The sequence below is a fragment of the Muscardinus avellanarius genome (assembly GCF_963383645.1).
Source record: "Muscardinus avellanarius genome assembly, chromosome: 9".
Lineage (NCBI taxonomy): Eukaryota > Metazoa > Chordata > Mammalia > Rodentia > Gliridae > Muscardinus > Muscardinus avellanarius.
Window position 1 is genome coordinate 20,887,121 of NC_137795.1, and position 19,546 is coordinate 20,906,666.

Genomic DNA, 19,546 nt, shown 5'->3' on the forward strand with positions numbered 1-19,546 from the left:
AATTTGGCTGAAGTTGCAGAAACAAATGAAAAAAAAAAACTGAAAGCAATGACAGGGATAGACTTTGAGACACTTTGAACATCAGGTTAATTAAGGAGGCTTGACTTCATTCTCTCTTAAAAACAGTGGAAACCAATCAGAATGATGCCCCAGCTCAAGGAGCCAATAAGAACTCACAACAACACTTTCCATCTTGTGCAGATAAGAGGAAAAATCCAGTGGCTGGCCATACTTCCAGAGGGGAGGGTTGATCAGGGTACTAGGACCACCTGTGTGGTCCTAAATAACTAAACTACGGCCTTGAATCAGCATGGAGACTACTGCTTTGAAAGATGAATATAACCTGGGGTGAAAATATCACAGCTTTCTACCTAAAAGATAAAGCACTGCTGAGATTCTGTAAATATATAAAAAACTACTGTACTATATATTTTACATGGTTAGATATTATGGTATGTGCATTATCTCTCAAAAACAATGTTTGGGGGGTACTGAGGATGGAAACCAGGGGCATTCTAGCTCTGAGTGACACCCCCAGCCCTAACTTTTTATTCTTTATTTTGAAACAGGGTCTTACTGTGTTGCAAGGGGCCTCACTAAGCAGCTGAGGCTGTTCAAGAACCACGATTCTCGGGTCTCTGCCTCCTGAATGCTGGGATTACAAGTGTGCCCCACCACACGTGGCAAAAAAAAAAATGCTTTTTTTAAAAAAAATTTTTTATCTTATCCAAAATATTTTTAATGTGAACAGAATCTGGTGGGTTAAATTATAAACACAAATGACTAAAAAATCATATTCCAAATAATCTTTTCAAACCTGATAACTTCCAATCATATTAGGTGGGATCAATTAATTTAGGCTAAAAATTCTTTGAGGACAAATGACTGTGTCTTGATTAACTTTCTCATCCCAACCCATGCTGAACTATCAAGTCTAGAGAAATAAATTTCTACCCCTTAAGCCCCTAAATTCCAATACACTTATTTTTCTATAAGTATAATTCATATTTGAAATTAGGAATTTTTTCCAAAGGGGAAGTTTAAAATTGAAGTTAGTCATAGAACTAAATAAATATATGAATATTGTAAATAAAAACTTAAAAACTTTTCAAGAAGACCTCACTTTGGACAAATGAGCAATTTTATCCAACTGTAAAGTATCATCATGATACCTTAGTCAAGCTGTCAAAGTGGTAATAGATAGTAAGCTTTTTTGGAGGCTTTCTTACTATTTCAAGACTGGTAACTGGTCCTTTCTCCTGGAATAAAAAATTCCCCAAGTTGGGTATGTTGGCACATAATTATAATCCCAGTACTTAGGAGGCTAAGATAGTAAGATCACAGTTTCGAGGCTAGCCTTAGCAACTTATTGAAGCCCTCAGTAACTTCGTGAAACCCTGTTTCAAAATAAAACTAGAACTGAGGATGTAGCTTATAGGTAGAATGCCCCTGAGTTCAATTCCCAGTAACACACACACACACACACACACACACACACACACACGCACGCACGCACACACACACACTGCTGTTGTTAATATTTATATATATTTCAAAACACCTTTAAATTATTTTCCTTTCTACAGTGAGATTTTTTTTCAGTTTCTACCATAGATGGACTAAGCTTCCAACATAGCATAGTCAGAGTAATCATAATCTAATCATTTGTGGTCAAATCCAGTTTAAAAATATCTCAAGGCTTCCCAATGATCTAAGGATGAAGTTCAAAATCTTTAATACAGCTTTAGAAGCCTTTTAGAATCAAGGCTTATGCAAAACTCTCCAGACACATGTGGTCCATCTCACCCTTGGCTCTTTCATCTTATCTCGTAGGCTACTAATCTGCCCCATTTTAAAGGTTTCCATCTATCCTTCATCCTTTCCTCTTAGATCTCTGCCTAAATGCCACTTCCCTCCAGGCTTCAACATGCCTGGATGCACCATTTGTCCTTTGTGGCACTCACAGTTATTGCAATCAGTTGATAAAGGGTAAATATTTGCTATGAGAATCACAAAGGTTGGAACTATCCCCAGAGCTAAGCAAAGTACTTGGCACATACTGGGAAGTTGATTCAAGTTGCTTTTATTGAATGCATTCATGCACAGCTTTTTCTCTCCAGTATGGCCATTTCTTTCTGACAGCCCAGGATATGATCTAGCTAAATGGTGACAAGCAGCCTACCTTGGACAGACCCATGTTTGACAAAGGCCCGAGTCATACACATAGGCAGTCAACAGGATGTCCATGAAGTTTAATAATATGTTTGACTACAAGGCAAGAAGGGAAGCATTCTGGCAGCCAGGCACATGTTTCACAGAGGAGGCAGCAGGCATCCATCGAGGTGTCAGAAGGGAAAGAGAGATCACCAGATACATGCTGGGGCATCAAAACCCAGAAGACCTGAAGGGCAGGGGCACAGAGAGGAGAGGAAACATTCTTCTATGCAAGTTGCTGCCTGCTGAGTGCCAGTCCTGGAACAGCTGTCCAGTGTGATCATGGGAGCCTGCACTGGTCACACTGGACCACGGGGAAACAACAGTGACTACTATCAGAAGAATCCAGAAACCTAAGCCTCCATCCTTTCTGCAGACCAGATTCACTTTTGCTTACTTATGGCTGGGTCCTCCAATGAATGACAGTTGAACTAATTTATGCACCAAACCTCCCAGGGTGGGATGTATATGTCCCAGGGGGTTCTGTCGACTCAGGGATTCTGGGATGCTCATGGTTGTTCGAGAACCCAGAGCACCTGGGAAACAGAAATGACAAAAAAAAGTGTCCCCCAAATGACCACACTTTCTCCCAAGGTCTCCTGGAACCAACTTTGCAGAAAGGACCTGAATGAGGCTTAGCAATTATGAAATAAGAAATGTATGGAAATAAGATATGGCAGACATCACTATACTTCATACATTCTGGAGTCATTCTCAGCTGAAGGAAGCCAAGGGATATTTCACCCAATTTACTCTAAAAAGGAAGCCACCAACTGGCAACCAATACTCACAGCATGTAATAGCCTGCATTTCATTTCTTGATATAATTATTACCAGGATCAAGGGCCCGTTGTCAGTGAAGAATGGGCATCACAAGCAAAAGGGGGGCTAACAGGGAGTACGAAGGGTTTCTTGGAGTTAGACCCACCTGGGTCCAAGCTGGGGATTGGTCACTTCTGGTCTATTCCCTACATAAGTTTTAGTCTCACTAATTAAAATAAAGACAATACCTACAACATTAGGCTATGTCAAAGGTAATGACTACAATGCCAAACAGTCTCTGCTACAATTTTTATTCAAAAGATAGAATCCACAGATACAACTTGCCTTTCACTTTTTATTCTCTCTCAGTCTTTAGAACATCACCCAGAAATAAATTTAGGGGGCAGAATTTGAACTTGCAAATAGCTGAATCTTAACTTTCTTTAAGGCTACAAACCATGCTTCTACAGAATGCTATTTAATGTAACATTTTCATTACTGCACTGAAAAACCTAAGTTAATGGACCACCAATAAGCAAATGAGTACCACTGCAGAAAATGGGTTAGGATAGTTTGAGAAAAGTAGGGGAGGAGCTTTCTGGGGAGCGTAGAAGAGAATCATAATCATCCCTCAGCAACCATTTCTGTTGTTTTTTAGGACAGAGCTAGAGAATTTCTCCTCTTTGAAATGACAGGTGATTTTTATCTTTTGCAGAGAGAGGGAGACCATCTCATTTGCAAGTAAAAATCAGTAACTAACAGCATGCACAAGTTTCAAAAATTAGTCACTGGTTACCATGGTGATGCAAATATTACATAACATCTCACTGGGCTGTAAGTAACCAAGAGGATTGCTAAGTGCATTATTTTAAGGATGGAAAAAGGTCTCTATTTTTAGGAATACTTGCAAGAAACTAGATGAACCTAAGCAGCAGACTGAGGAAACCCAGATGTGGAGCCAAGATTCACCATCGTCTCCTGCCCTGTGCGTGTCTAGCTCTGTGTCTCACACACTCACACAGCTGCACAAGTAACAGCTGCAGGAGAAGAGCAATGACAGTTTATTTACTAACAAAGGCTATGATTGGGAAGATGAGTCTTCGAACTCCCTAAACTCTTGATTTTAAAAAAAAAGAATTTCTGCCGGGCGTGGTGACGCACGTTTGTAATCCCAGCATTTGGGAGGCTGAAACAGGAAGATTGCGCAGGTTCGAAGCCAGCCTCAGCAACTTGGTGAGGCCCTTTGCAATTTAGTGAGACCTTGTTTCAAAATAAAGAATAAAAAAATAGGGTTGGGGGTGTTGCTCAGAGGTAGAATGACCCTAAGTTCCATTCCCAGTACCAAAAAAAAAAAAAAAAAAGAATTTCTGTACTGCCCACTGAAGAAGATTAAGGCAGTTAGTCCCTTTGAAAGTCTACATTAAGAATTTCTTAGGCTAAACATTATTTCCCAGAAAATAACTATGGTGTCTCATAAAATAATAAATCTACTCCATCTCAGTAGTTTGAATTTCCTGAGTATATGTGAATTTTAAGTAGAAAAAACTATATTATATGGTGCTATTAATTTTTAAATTATTCCAATAAATGGCAGTGCACAATAGCACTCCTTAATCAAAATGTCCAGTCAGAGTACACTGTGCCCTATACCTGGGGGTCCTACTCTTTAAAAAAGAGACCCCTGAGCAGTTTCTTTGGGTACCCCACATCAGAATTCCCTAGGAGGCTTCTTAAAACAAACAAAAAATCCTAGGACATATCCAAGGCCTGTGCAATCTGAATCCCTTGGGTTGAGATTTGAAAAATTATACTTTTAAAAGGTTCTCCCTGCTGGGCGTGGTGGCACACACCTGTAATCTCTGCGCTTGGGAGATGGAGACAGGAGGATCGCACAGGTTTGAAGCCAGCCGCGCTGGCTTAATAGACCCTGTCTCCAAATAAAAATATAAAATAAGTCTGGGAGTGAGCCTGGAATTAGAAGGGCTTCCGGGAACCCTAGTGCCACAAAAAAAAAGTTCTCCCTGCCATACTATGTTCATTGAAGTCTGAGATCTCTTCAATAAACTAAGGTCTCCACACAATGATAGAAGACTTGGTAACAACTAGGGGACACACATTGATCAAAGGCAGGGCTACCTGTGACTCTCGGCAGGTTTGTAACCACAACCCTGGGTGAAAAACTACTTTAACCTACATGTATTATATATGTCAGTGTGTGGAAACAAGTTTTCACAAACAAAATAGGTCACATATTCTCTTAAAACTACTCTAATTTGTGGTGGGGGGTACTAGAGATGCAATCCAGGGGCCTTCTACCTCTGGGCTATACCACGAGCCCTATTTTATTTCTGATTTGGAAATAGAGTCTCCCAAAGTTGCTGAAAGCCTCAGTGAGTTACTGAGGTTGGCTTCAAATCTGTGATCCTCCTGTCCAGCCTCATAAGTACTGGGATTACCAGTGTATACCACCATGCCGGGCTTATTTTTAATACTCTTACAACCAATAAATTGATTTTACTACCCATGGTGGATGAGTGAAATTATGGTGATACTTTTAACCCCTAACATTTGACTTTCACTTATTAATATCTTTTTCCTCTCATGAAGAATAGAAGTCAAATTATAAAACAAAAGAAAAACATTAAGAAAATGGTGCAAAGGAGAAGACAAGAAACTAAACGTTCATGGAAAGAATCAAAGGAACCAAAGAGAAACTTAATATACACTACCAATAGCAGACAAGAAATTTATTCCATTCTTTAACTCTGTTTCCTAGTGACCAGTAAGAAGAGGAAAATATGACCAACTGTGTTAATTTAGGAAGAGCAAGAACAGCTCTGAGGAGCATTTCTGCCCTCGCCAGGGTGATCATGTTAGGGACAGAACAATGGAGCCTGAGGTCACTGACTCTTCCTCCTCACAGAGTGTTCTGCACTCTGATCCAGCTCTTGTCCCACTTGTGAGACAGTTACTCTCTGGCCTCTTCCCTCTCACCCATCAAGACCAGGAGGTTATCATTCCATGATGACAGTACTGGCTCCTATGTGTTTCAGTGAGTTTTTTCCCAAAAATTGAGCTGAATGCTCTACTGTACTAAAAATTTCCAAGAGACAAAAATCATAGAAGCACAAAGCCCTAAACTTTCTTCTTGGCTATAAAGTCAAGTATGTGACACTGGTCTTCAATAATTCAGTTTCTTCTCTGTTAACCCAAGCCTGGATATTTCTATCACAGGTTAGACTTAAGAAAAACAATAGCAAATGGATGTGCCTTTGATGGGCTCAATTCCTGGCATATAGTAGGTGCTCAATAAATGCTAATTTTCTCTTCTCCTACTAGAGCTCTCTTAAATATTAATTTTACTCACTTTTATTTTCATGAATCCTTCCGTTCCATTTAATTTTACTAAAGATAAATAAAATCACCCAAGAATAAAAGCAAGTTCCCATGAATCATGGAACACTTTCAGTGCCTACATAATGTCACATTGGAAAAGGTTTCTTGTCACTTTTTAAGGACTTCAAGGAAAAAAAATGCATATACGTGTGTGTGTGTGTGTGTGTGTGTGTGTGTGTGTGTGTGTATTCTCATACATATATATGAGAAGAAAAAAATCTGGATAAAAGACAGCTGATCTGAGTCATTAAGTATCAAATTTTTTAACCAAGCAATAAGAAACATAAAGAGAAATAATCAGCATATTCTCTGTTAGAAAGCAAGGACCTGCAGATGTCTTTGATCTTTACTCGTGTGTGTGTGGGGGGGGGGTACTGGGGATGAAACCTAGGGGCATTCTAACACCGCCAGCCCTATTTTTTTTTCTTTATTTTGAAACAGGTTCTCATTGAGTTGCAAAGGACCTCACTAAGTAGCTGAGGCTGTCCACGAACCACGATCCTCTACTCTCATGCCTCCCAAATGCTGGGATTACAAGCATGTGCCACCACACCTGGCTCTGATCTTTACTCTTTAATGGGCTAAATATCATCTTGTTGATAACTAAAGCAACAGTTGTTTACTTTGATAGAATGTACTATCATAAATGGCAGAGATGTAAAATATAGACTAGCATGTCTAGTCCTGAGCAGAGGAAAAATTAGTCATGTTTTACTTCCCTTAAATAGAAGTGTCCCAAATGAAATAATGTGGTTGACCCACCTTTTCTGTGATATAGAAGTTTGAACTATCAGCATGCTGCAGTGCAAAATATTCATGGTTGGCAAGAGACCACCTTAAAAATAGAAGCATAAACAGATTAGAAAAACAAAAATGGCCATTTTCTTTTCTATTTGTCTAGGTGAATTTAACACTCTGTGATTAGAACTGGGCTGGTCCCAACATAAACCACAATGAAGTTCCTAAAATAAAATGGTGTTGACCCACTTTTCATTACCCTGAGACCAATCATTTCACAAATGAGTTGTCCTGGTCTACTCCAAACCTTCTGTTCAACTTTAAGTATTTTGTCTTCAATGCTTAAGGTCAAGAATTTAAATATAAATTACAACATTCTTCCCTGTTTTGAAGAACTGAAGCAGGAAGAGGAAAACACAGGAAATGAGTGCAATTTAAATTTTCGGTAATTAGCACATTTCAATTGTTTTTGAATTCTATGGTTCCTAATCTGATGCTAATTGGAACACTCCAATTAAGAAGTCAAGTCTTATATAAATTTCAAGTTATACTCTATTTGCAAGTCTAAAAATCTGATGCAGCTTTCATATGTGTTTTCCTTTGGACTGTTAGAATAGCAAAAGAGACTAGGAAAGCCACATCACTGTGTGATTCCATGTGGCAGTGCAACTGCCCACAGACGTGGCTTTCAACTGATTCATCTGCTAAGGGGGCCTGAGTGATCCTTCAGGTTATACCATAGCAGTGTGTATTTAATCTCTGGATCTTCAGACTGCTTCCTGTCAAGTAATACAAAAGGAATACAACTTTTTAAAATAAATAAAACCAACCCTACTTTTGCACAAAATCCAGGCATTTTGCACTTTTTGTTCTGAGAAATAATGAGAGCCGGGCATGGTGGCGCAAGCTTGTAATCCCAGCATTTGGGAGGCTGAAATGAGAGGATCACAGTTCTCAGACAACCTCAGCTACTTAGTGAGGCCCTTTGCAACTCAGTAAGACTCTGTTTTGTTTGTTTGTTTAAATATACTCTCAGTAAGAGATTCAACCCCAAGATATAATTGAAGAGTCTTTTTTATTTTTATTTTCTTCTTTTATTTATAAGTGGAGCATATTGAAAACAGTATACATTTAGACTGTGCTTGGTGCCCTCTCACCCCCTGCCTGGTTCCCCTTCCTCCCTCCCAACAATGAGTGTCCAGATTTAACCATGCTATACTCATACTTTTACACATATTTAGATGTAGCTCCTCCTCAGCTTTCCTCCTCTCCTATCCTTCCATTCTAGCTTTGCTGAGATTTCCCCTCCATTACCTGGAGTCCCTGTGGTATCCCCAATGCTCCATACTTTGGGCATGTTAGAGAAAACATATGTATGTCCCTTCTCTTTCTGAGCCTGGCTAATCTTCAGTGAGACCCTGTTTTTTTTTTTTTTTAAAAAAAAAAAAGGACTGGAGTTGCAGCTCGGAGGTAGAATGCCCCTGGGTTCCATCCCCAGTACCGAAAAAAAAAAAAAAAAAAAAGATAAAATTTTGGTGGAAAAATTGTAACTTGTATGTGATCATTCCTAGCAACTTTAGGCTGGTGAAGTGGTGAGCTATAAATAATATTTTACCCTTGCACTGGAGATATTTTATTTGCCTATCAACTTACAAACTGGACTGTTTTAGATGAAAACAAGGTAACACTTACCCATCACAAACTTCCTTTATTATTGCAGACAGTGGCTTTTTCTAAAAGCAAAATAACAAAAAAAGGAAATGTTAGTTTCATTTCATTATTTTAAATTTAAAGCCACCTAATAAGAAAAATCTAAGCAAAGAGAAATTACATTTACTATTTTTAATTATTGTCACTGAATCCCTTACTTTTCTCAAGGTAAAAATCAATCATTATCAACAAATTTATAAATGTTTTATTACTTTCTGGGTCCTTTTTAATACTTCCATTATTAGCTGAGCAAAACATGTACAATATTTAATTTGCCTTATTATAATCAGGATGAAATATATCTTTGTTCAATGATCTTACAGACAATGAAAGGCTATAAGATCAAGGTATAACCAGAATTCCTCAAGTAGCCCATGAATTAGGCAAGCAGCCATTTGGTTTTATGCAAACACCGTGAAATTGTTCCTACAAAGTATGTAGAATTCTTCCCCCAACTTGGCCCCAATAAATGCCAATCATGGCTCTTGACACGCTGGAGTAATGAGACACCATGTGCTACCTCATCAACTGGAGACTTGAGCTGTGTTCCCACCAGTCAGCCACAGTTGTGCTCTGCCTACCCCCCAGAAAGAAGGAATGCAGGGAAGTAACACGCCGGCTTGCCCGGGGATGTGGAAACTCTTCCTGCTTTGGATGCAGACAGACACAGCCTGTCTCCTAGGGTAGGGCTCAGTAGTGTGTCGAAAAAGAGAACAAACCACAGACAAGGAAAGAATGGGGATAGGCGGTACAGACATCAGAGAAGTACAGTACATGTTCCTGGATTTTCAGGTACACCCATTGAAAAGCTATCTATATAAAAGTGTGGTCGACTCCTGGCCCTCTGAAGGCCAATGGTGGTTCTGGAAAGACATTCTGAATCAGGCAGGCCAGCTTAGACCCTATTAGTCAATATGTCTACAATATAACCTACCATTTCCTTCATCGTGTGAAGTTCAATTAGCTTATCTATAAAACAGGGATAGGACCTAGCCCTGTGAAGTAGAAACAGCTCCTACCCAGGGCTGTTAGGAAAATTAAAATAAATTAAGTAGAAATTTAAGAGCCAGGCATTTGGTGCACACTTGTAACCCCAGCATTTGGGAGACTGAGACAGGAGGATCATGGTTCAAGGCTAGCCTCAGCTACTTAGTGAGGCCCTTTGCAACTCAGTGAGACCCTGTTTCAAAATCTAGAATAAAAAATAGGGCTGGGGCCAGGTGTGGTGGCACAGGATTATTATCCCAGTGCTTGGGAGGCTGAGACAGGAGGATCACACAGGTTTGAAACCAGCCTCAGGTACTTAGTAAGGCACTCAGCAACTTAATGAGACCCTGTTCCCAAACAAAGTATAAAATAGGTCTGGTAGTATAGCCGGGAGGTAGAAAAGCCCCCAGGTTCCACCCCCAGTATCACACACACACAAAAAAATAGGGCTAGGGGTGTAGCTTGGAAGTAGAATGCCCCTGAGTTCCATCCCAGATTCAAAAACAAAGAAATAGGGCTGGGGTGTGTAGCTCAGAGGTAGAATACCCTTGGGCTCCATCTCTAGTACTTAAAAATAAATAAAAGTAAATAAATAAATAAATAAATAAATAAATAAGAAATAAAACAGGCAAAAGACTCCTAAAAGGGTCAAGCTCCCTGCCCTCCCATGTCACTGAAAGAGCTCCAGTTCTACCAGGCATCTCTGCCCTTGGACCTGATGTTGTTCTGTCTGCCGGTTTATAATTCTCAACACCATCTGCATGGTCCTCTCTGAGCTCCTCTCTAGCCCTGAAAGAAAGCTCAGTGCACATGGTTCTCCAGTGTCCGGAGCACCTTCCACTTACATCTACTTCCACATGGTTAAAGCAGTGTCTGCCTCTGCAGAAAACCATAAACACAGTTACAGGGAAAGAAGAAATAAAACATTTTTTGTAGCTTTTATTAGCATACTTTTGTTGTATGTGTGTGGCACTGGGGATTGAACCCTGGGGAATTCTATCTCTGAGCTCCATCCCCAGCCCTATTTTTTATTCTTTATTTTTAAAACAGGTTCTCACTATGTTGCAGAAAGCCTAAGTATTTGAGGCTGGCCACAAACTTGCACTCCTTCTATCTCAGTTTCCCAAGTACTAGGATTAAAAGCTTGCATGTGCCACCACACCCGGCTAGGACACTTTCATTTTTAATATTTTTAATATCTCTGTATTTCTAGAGAGTAGTCCTTTATCAGAGAAATAGCCGGCAAAAATGTTTTCCTATTCTGTTGGCTCTGTATTGAGGTTCTTGATAGTTTCCTTGGCTAAACAGAAGCTCTTCAGTTCCATGCAATCCCATATATTGGCACACACACACACACACACACACACACACACACACACACACACACACACACACGCACATCCCAGACACATAAACCAAAGGAGCAGAATAGAAGACCCAGAAACAAATCCACACACTTTCAGCCAATTTTTTTTTTGACAGAGGGCCAAAAATATATACTGAAAAAAAGATAGCCTCTTCAACAAATGAAGTTGGCAAGCTAGTTAACCATATGCAGAAAAATGGAAATAAACCCTACTTTTTCACCCTGCACAAGAGTCAAATCAAGATGAATCAAAGACTTGGAAATCAGACCAGAGACCCTGAGGCTCCTTGAGAGGGCACAGGTCCAACACTGCAACACATAGGCACAGGTAAAAACTTTCTCAACAAGACCCCAAAGGCACAAGAAACCAAAAAGAAGATCTTATTTAGTTGATACAGAGTAACTGCACATATTTATGGAGTTCAATGTGATTTTCCTATATATATATATATATATATATATATATATATATATATATACCATGTGTAATGAGCTGATCAGAGCACATGGCAAAATCCATCACTTCAGACATATATAATTTCTTGGTGTTGAAAACATTCAAAATCTTAGTCTCTATCTGCCATTTTGAAATAATTAATTGTTGTTGACCATAGTTATCTTAGTGTGCTACAGAACACTGGAAATTATTTTTCCTGGGCTCAGTGGTAGATAATGTGCTTAGCATCTTGGTTTGATTCCCAGCACCCAAAAAATGAAAAAAAAAAGTTATTTTTTCTATCCAACTGTACCCAATTAACCATTCTGCCTACATCCCAGGCCTCCCTCACGCCCTTTGCAGGCTCTGGTAATCACAATTCTCTTCTCTACTTCTTTGAGATCAACCTTAGCTACCACATATAAGTGAAAACATGCATTGCTTTTTTTTTTTCTGGATTCGCCTTACTTCATTTAACATAATATCTTCCAGAGCAATGGAAAATTATTGAGCAGTGGAAATATTTAAGGATTTCAGTGTCTTTTAGTATATGATTGGTTGATTGTGGTCTCCAGTGAAGTAACATGTTACGCAAACCCTACACTTTTGCCAGAACCTGTCAATGCTTATGGCCTAACTGAGAGCTTAGGGGCACGCAGAGGAACTCTAGGAATAAAACTTCTTTCAGTTACCAAGGCCCCTCTGGGATGTCTTGTCTATATGTGGTAGGGCCCTAAAAGAGCACATCCTAGTCCCTATTTTACTTCTTGTACCCTAAAAAATAAGATGTGAAGAACAGGATGGAGTTTCAGTCTCAAATTACATTCAGTAATAGATCAATCCAAAAAGGTGCTGGTTGAGGTAGATAGAGACATCCAATGTAATTATTCCCAGAATTCAATGCTTGGCTTGTAATGCAGATTTCATTCATTGATAAAGAACCAACTTTTAAAATGACAGAAGCCTCTAGACTTTAGAATCTAGAACATTCTGAAGTTAGATATATGAAAAGACTAAAGACAACAGAAGCAAAAAGCTTAGAGACTCAAGAGAAGGATTAAAGAAAAACTTTAAACCTCAGAGAAAAAGGAATGATGGTAAATGAAAACTCATAATGCAGCCAAAAGGAATGTTTATCCCAAGTAAAGGAATGTTCTGTAAATACAGGGCTGGCTTTAAGGCACACTTCTTGGCGCTCCTCCTATCTGCTCCAATCAACTGTCACCCTACCCACTCCCACAAAGCCTAATTCAAGAGCCTTTTGCAGTTCTCAGCTTCCTTCTCCCAGAAAGTCTTATCAACACTATTACTACTTCTTCCTTTTGTGGTATTCTTTCCAGTATATCTAAGATATAAAAACCTTTCAATAAACCACAAGGAATATTTCGTAGTTACCTCTAGATTCCTAATTCCAAATTTCTGTTCTCTGCTCTAACTTAACGAATCAGTTCCTCATAGATCTCATTCAATTCGGTCCCAAACTCCCTCTTTTAAATCTCTGATTGCAACTCTCCTTCAGGCAACTTATTCAATGTATAAGAAAAAATTCATCATCTCAGGAGCCCCTAACCCTGGACACTCCAGCTTTATCACTCCCTTCCTGTCCCCATTAACTCAATGACTCATATGCTCTCACTACAGCACTACGATTACTCAGGAATATCATTAACCTCCATTTCTCCACTCTTCAATCTAATTTGCCACCAGGTGATGTGGACCTCCTCTGTGATGTTCATGGCACTGCCTTTCACCTCCTAACTAGTCCTTTGAACTCTCCTCATCCCATCTCCTGCCATCACATCTTCAACACACACACGCATCTCCTCCCCCTTTATTCTACTTCCTCTATCCCAGCACTTCCAGAATACCAGCCCATCATTAGTCACGAGTTCCATACATTTCCAGTTACATGTTCCACTGACAAATCAACCCACACTTAATCTCCCCTGAATATCTACACTCCACTTGCCTGCTTCCAGCAATTATTCCAGGCACATTTCCGGAGAACTCATCCTTATCTCTTTCTTCACCAGTATCTGTGACATAGACATTTACAAAACACCAAGTTTTGTCATTGTTTCCTCCACAACCTTATTGTCATTTGTCCTTACCAGACCATTTTACCACCTTCATTCTCAAGATCCCATCACCAGATCTCACTGCCTGAAAATAAGTCTCCACATCTCCAGTCTCATTCTTTCCCATTACCACATCAACTACAATTGGACTTTCCCCACAAATGTTGCTCACATCACCCTTTTGTTCGAATATCCTCCACAGATTCCCAAGGTCATTGCCTAAACAGTATAAATCCTTATGCTTTATATGCAAGGCCTTCTATAATATGGTCTAAAGAAACTCCATTCTGAACATGTCACCCATGTGTCTGGATTTTGTTAGTGATACAAAGTGTGTCTGTCTTTCTCTCTCTCCAGTCCACTCCACACTTTCACTTATGCCATTCACTCTTGTTGAAATGTCCTTCTCCTTTCTGTTCTTCTAACAATGAACTCTTATCTACCATTTAATATCCATGCCAAAGCCCCCTTCTCTTATGCACACATCCCTCATTTCCTAAGACTGATGTAATTACTTACTTTATAATTAGCACATTAAATGAGCCACTCCTGTGGACTTTGTATATCTGTATTTTCTCTTTATCCCATGATAACAAGGTATCTTAATTCATTTCTCTAAGTTCTCCCATTTGTCTCCCCTCAGTATTACTTGTCAGTTTATAAAGGTGCTAATAGAATCTAAAAGATGATTCATTGTATTCCTCTTAAGTGAAAAATCATACATTCAATAAATTTTCTTTAAAAAAACAGAAATAGGAGTTGGCGATATAGCTCAATGAAAGAGTACTTGTTGGGCATACTCAATGTCAGAGTCCTCCATGCAAAAAATGATAATAATACCAATAATAATAATACCAATAAACAAATAAAAATCAAGGAAAGCATATATAGAAAGCAAATTGTTTTATTTAATTTATTTATTTATTTTATTTATTTATTTTTTTTTTTTTTTTTGCGGGTCTGGGGGTGGAACCCAGGGGCATTCAACCTCCGAGCTACACCTCCTGCCCTATTTTTTATTCTTTATTTTGAAACCAGGTCTCACTGAGTTGCAGAGGGCCTCACTAAGTAGCTGAGGCTGTCCACTAACTGCTATCCTCTGGTCTCAGCCTCCTGAAAGCTGGGATTACAAGCGTGCGCCACCACGCCTGGCTGAAAGCGAAGTATTTTAAAGGATAGCCTGGACTGAACAGCATGCTTCCCACTCACTACCACCTACTGCACTGTGGGGTGGCTCCACAGCTGTTGGCCATAAGCTGTTAAACACATGAAAGCTGTCACTACTTCCTGTACAGAATCCATCTCCTAGGAGTTTTGCAATGCATGAGTTGGAAAAGCATTTAGCCAGCCAGCTTGGGAAGAACATAATGCAACAGATATTAATCCAATGACTGTCGTCATCAGTACGCAGGACCAAGCAAGTGAGCCATCCTGCTCTCAAACAGGCAAGACAGACCAAGATACCACAAATAGAAAGTACCAGCCTGGCAACACTGTTTTCCTTACCACTTGTTTAAACCCCACAATTGATGTGAGTTGGTTGCCTGACCAGTAAGTTCCAAGCCAAACCAGTTTCTTCTGTGGGCTTATTCATTAACATTTTACCTAAGTTACACCTTAATATAATCTTTCATCCATTTCCCCAAGACCCAGAGTATGAAGACTTCAGTAATACATGAGTAACTGTCATGTATTATCCTGAAATATAAAATGTAATGTATTTTTTTTTTTTTTTTTACTTTTCAGGATACTTCATGTGTTTCCAGACTTTTGAGTAATTTGCCTTTTACAACATTGAAAGGGCCCAGAAGAAAAAAATGTTTGATCTAAAACAAAGAAACTGGTTCTCCCTGTGACTATGCACACCTTAAAGGAACCAAAAATTAACTTCTGAACTCTATTCAAAAAATAATGCATTTAAAATAATATTGTGACAAAATATTTTAACTGTTTGAGTATGCTTTCACAACTTATGTAAAAGCCATAACCAAATTCCCTAATCATCTTGTTTTAAAGGTCAAAATTACCTTCTCAGACTCAACCATGAGCCGTGATCAGAAGGTAAAGAAGTTTTCAAGGCAATATGGAGAGGTACAGTGGCCAGATTCCTATATGCAGTGTTCCCCAACCACACTCTACCCCTTCCCTGTAGCTACAGTGAGCTCATCTTGTAGCGTACTAAAATCTTTCCTAGTTTATATTATTCTGAGAAAATTCTAATGTTTCCAAAAACATTTTATTTATTAAAGTATGTATTTCTATATAAATCTAATTGGCAATGTATCAACAGTTATACTTGAGGTTTGGGCCTTTTTAAAAGTAATTAATTCCACTCTATTGTCACTCTTATTCTCCAACAGCATTCCTTCCTTTCATCAATGGAAGTCAGTAGATTCAGACACCAAATATCTTGTACACAAAAAAGATTGTCGCATACATTTTATAAAATAAGCTAGATTTCTGAAAATGGTCACATCTTCTTGCAGTTCATTTCTCATCTATGTCTCAGGGCATACCCTACATTCCTTAAAGTGAGTTTTGGTCTTCTGCTTTCCTTTCTGTACTCTTTCTCTCTTGCCTGTAGTAAAATGTCAGTGTCACAAGTTCCAGAATGCACCTTTCCCAATCCGATCCTCCTAAGGATCCATCCTGTAACAGGCCATTCTGCCATTCTGTCAAGGTTAACACCACTCCCTTACTAAGCCAGATTCCCCTTGGGCCTCCTTTCACCTCACCCATCGGAGCACATGTCCCTCATAGGCACTAGAGATCCTGAGGGAGCCCTGTCTGTTTATTAGGAGCTAGCCAAGCCAGCCTGCCAGAACTCCCTCCCAGGAGACCCTACAGCTGTTGCCCCGTATCAGAGCCTCTCCCTGCACGCCTTTGACAAGCCATGGCAGCCCCTGTGTCCTGGGCCACCTGCTCCTGTCTGTTGGCCGTGGAACCTGGCTGAGGACTTTACTCAACTCCCCATGTGTACCTTGGAGCCCTCCAGTCTGTTGCTGTCCCCATGTCTGCCTTGACACCTGCCTGCTGAGGTTGGGAGCACCCTGGTCCACATCTGTTAACAGCTATGCATCGTGGGCTGCAGCTCTCTGCTCTGACATCCACACTTCAGACTCTCACCTGCCTGACAAGAGTCCCTGAGAAGCACAGCAAATTATTTCAACCAAATGGGAAAATGCTCATGAGGTGACCCTGGGTGACTAGGCACAGGGAAGGCATTTAGGGCAATGACTTCTTTGTCAACTTCTTGTTTTTCTTTGTCAACTTCTTGGTTTTCTCTCCTTTCTCTTCAACCATGAACTCCTAAATGGCTTCAGAAAAAGACACCCTGGAGTAGAAGCCTGGCTTATGTAGTCTCTTGCTTTGTAACCTTAAATTTATTACTTTGCCTCGCAGAACTTCTGTTTTCTCTTCTGAAATGGGAGTAAAAGTAGTCCTTCCCCAACAGTACCATCATGGAGATTAATTGAGAAATTGATCTAAGATAACAGAAGTAGCCCCAGGCACACAGTAGGACATTATCTAAGTGCTGCCTACACTTTCTTATACTTTCTGTTTAGATGCTTCCTAGGTTTAGTACTGGTTAAAAAATTAAATATATTAATGAATAAAAGAATGAATATTTAAATCTTCCTTTTTCCATAAAGTGACTCTGGCATTGCTGCTGTCTTTGGTCATCCTGTTCTTTATCCACAGACTTGTTTTTGTTTGTTTTGCCAACTAGATTATACTTGCACTGAAGGCAAAGCTGCCTCTGAGACACTCTGTCACCTCCAGGTGTGTGGCTGCTGGGCCCTGCAAGGTGTACAATTAGTGAACATTGATTAAGAACATATCTTCTTGCCAAGTGTGGTGGAACACACCAGTAACCCCAATATTTGGGGCTGAGATGAGGATCACTGCTTCAAGGCCAGTCTCAATAACTCAGCAACTCCCTCAGTAACTTAGCAAGACCCTATTGGAAAACAAAAAAATAAAATAGGGCTGAAAATGTAGCTTGTAGATAGAATGTCCCTTGGTTTATTCCTTAGTACACAAAAAAGGAACACATCTTTTTTAGCCTATTTCCCCTCTCTTTGGTTTCTTTCAGTCACTGAGGCTCAGGCAGATAGCTGGGAGGGAGCACAGCAAGAGTACTAAGCAGCCCCCAATCCCTATCACTCCTCCACCTTGTCACACAGCCACCATCTCACAGGCCTTTGACTGCAAAGCTATTTTCCACAAAGACTAAAAGTTTTTGGCTCTAGACTATTAAAAACCTTTCTCTAGTGCTTTAAAAGAATCTGACAGATGCTTTATTCTGACACTTTGAGGCGGTACAACACAGCACTTGGGATGTTCCTTTGCTTTTACACATGGAAATTCATTGAACATATTCTGCACAGCAGTTATGAGTAATGTTGGCCCCAGGAAGAAAAGAAACTGAGCTTTCAAATGTCAGAACACCTCTGAGAAAGGACATGCATGTTGACTGTGACTTGTACAATGTGACTTAGAGAAACTCTAATGGACAATAACCTACCTTGTTCCAGGAGGTGCCTCATGACATTGTGTCAATGACACCAGTCACTTTATTAAAGTTTTATTCTCCTCCAATGACCCTCATGACTAGCTGCATACTTCTAAGCTACACTATTACTGTGGAGCAATCTGATGTTCTCCAGGAGGGGTGTATGAGCACTGTTTTCCTAATAACCACCTAACCAGTTAAAAAGATAATGACAAAACCATATTTTCTTGGGAAAACTCAGCTGGTTCTTGGAAAGCAAGTATTTTGACAACAGTTGCAATGTAAATCACTAATGCAAGACTCAAGTAATTATCAAAAATGACAGGGGCTCACAGAAACCTCTCCAATGTAGTAAAACCACATTATCACATTAATCTCAGAAATTGAAAGATGACAGGCTATGCCAGCTTTTTCTTGACAAATGATGGTTTTCAAAAATGGTTTACTAAAAAGGACTTGTTTCAAGCTTCATGAAACTAATTTAACATGAGTTTTACTGAGATAAAGTATAATCTTTGTCTCATAAAAATCATGGAACTATGAAACTAAGTGAAGGCATAAATAATTAGCACTCAAATGCACTAGTGAAGACGAGCAAGTGGACTTTCTCTTTTAGATATTTCTCCTCAGTAGAAACTCTATTTACCCTCAATTGGAAAGAAAACTGTAATTTTATTTTTTAATATATTTTTATTGGTGCTTTGTAGTCAAACATCACAGTGGAATACAAGACTTGTGAGGATTTCCAAGTACACATAATCCAATTGGCCCTTATCCAATCCCCATCCCACTCCTCCCCCTCCCTCAATCCCATACTTAATTTAGTGATTAACTCTGATATATTTGTTTACATACATCATGTGTTATAAAGAGATTCCATCTTGAAAAGTGTAATTTTATAAGGAAACAAAATATAAAGATGAGCAACATAAGAGTAAAGCACTGCTTATATCAGTTATGTTTTGTTGTTGTCTTTTTTTGCAGTACTAGAGATAGAACCCAGGGGGATTGTACCTCCAAGCCAAGCCGCACCCCCAGCCCTATATTTTAGTCTTTTTTTATTTTTGACACCAGGTCTCACTGATTTATGAAGTGCCTCGCTAAGTAGCTGAGGCTATCCACAAACCATTTTCCTCTGGTCTCCACTTCCTGAATGCTGGGATTACAAGCGTGGGCTACCATACTCAGCAGCTATGGTCTTTCTTGATTCTTCTTCCTAGTCTTTGACTATTTTATATTATTCCATACCAATATTGCTGTAAATACTAAGAATGACATTTTTCCTAAGATTTCATTGTCTCTAGCAGCAACAACAACCAATTTCCTCTCTCTCTCTCTCCCTC

At 39.5% G+C, this 19,546-nt stretch overlaps 1 protein-coding gene across 2 annotated transcripts in view; it reads right to left on the reverse strand.

Moving 5' to 3' along the window:
• ELMO1 (engulfment and cell motility 1) overlaps positions 1-19,546 on the reverse strand; it is a gene marked incomplete at both ends in the record, with an annotated part of 563,076 nt that overhangs the window by 531,932 nt on the left and 11,598 nt on the right. For both annotated transcript variants that reach the window (XM_080701947.1, XM_080701948.1), the window contains 2 exons: positions 7,135-7,207; positions 8,803-8,843. In XM_080701947.1, the coding sequence (XP_080558073.1) occupies positions 7,135-7,207; positions 8,803-8,843 (114 nt within the window). The remainder of the gene's footprint in view (positions 1-7,134; positions 7,208-8,802; positions 8,844-19,546) is intronic.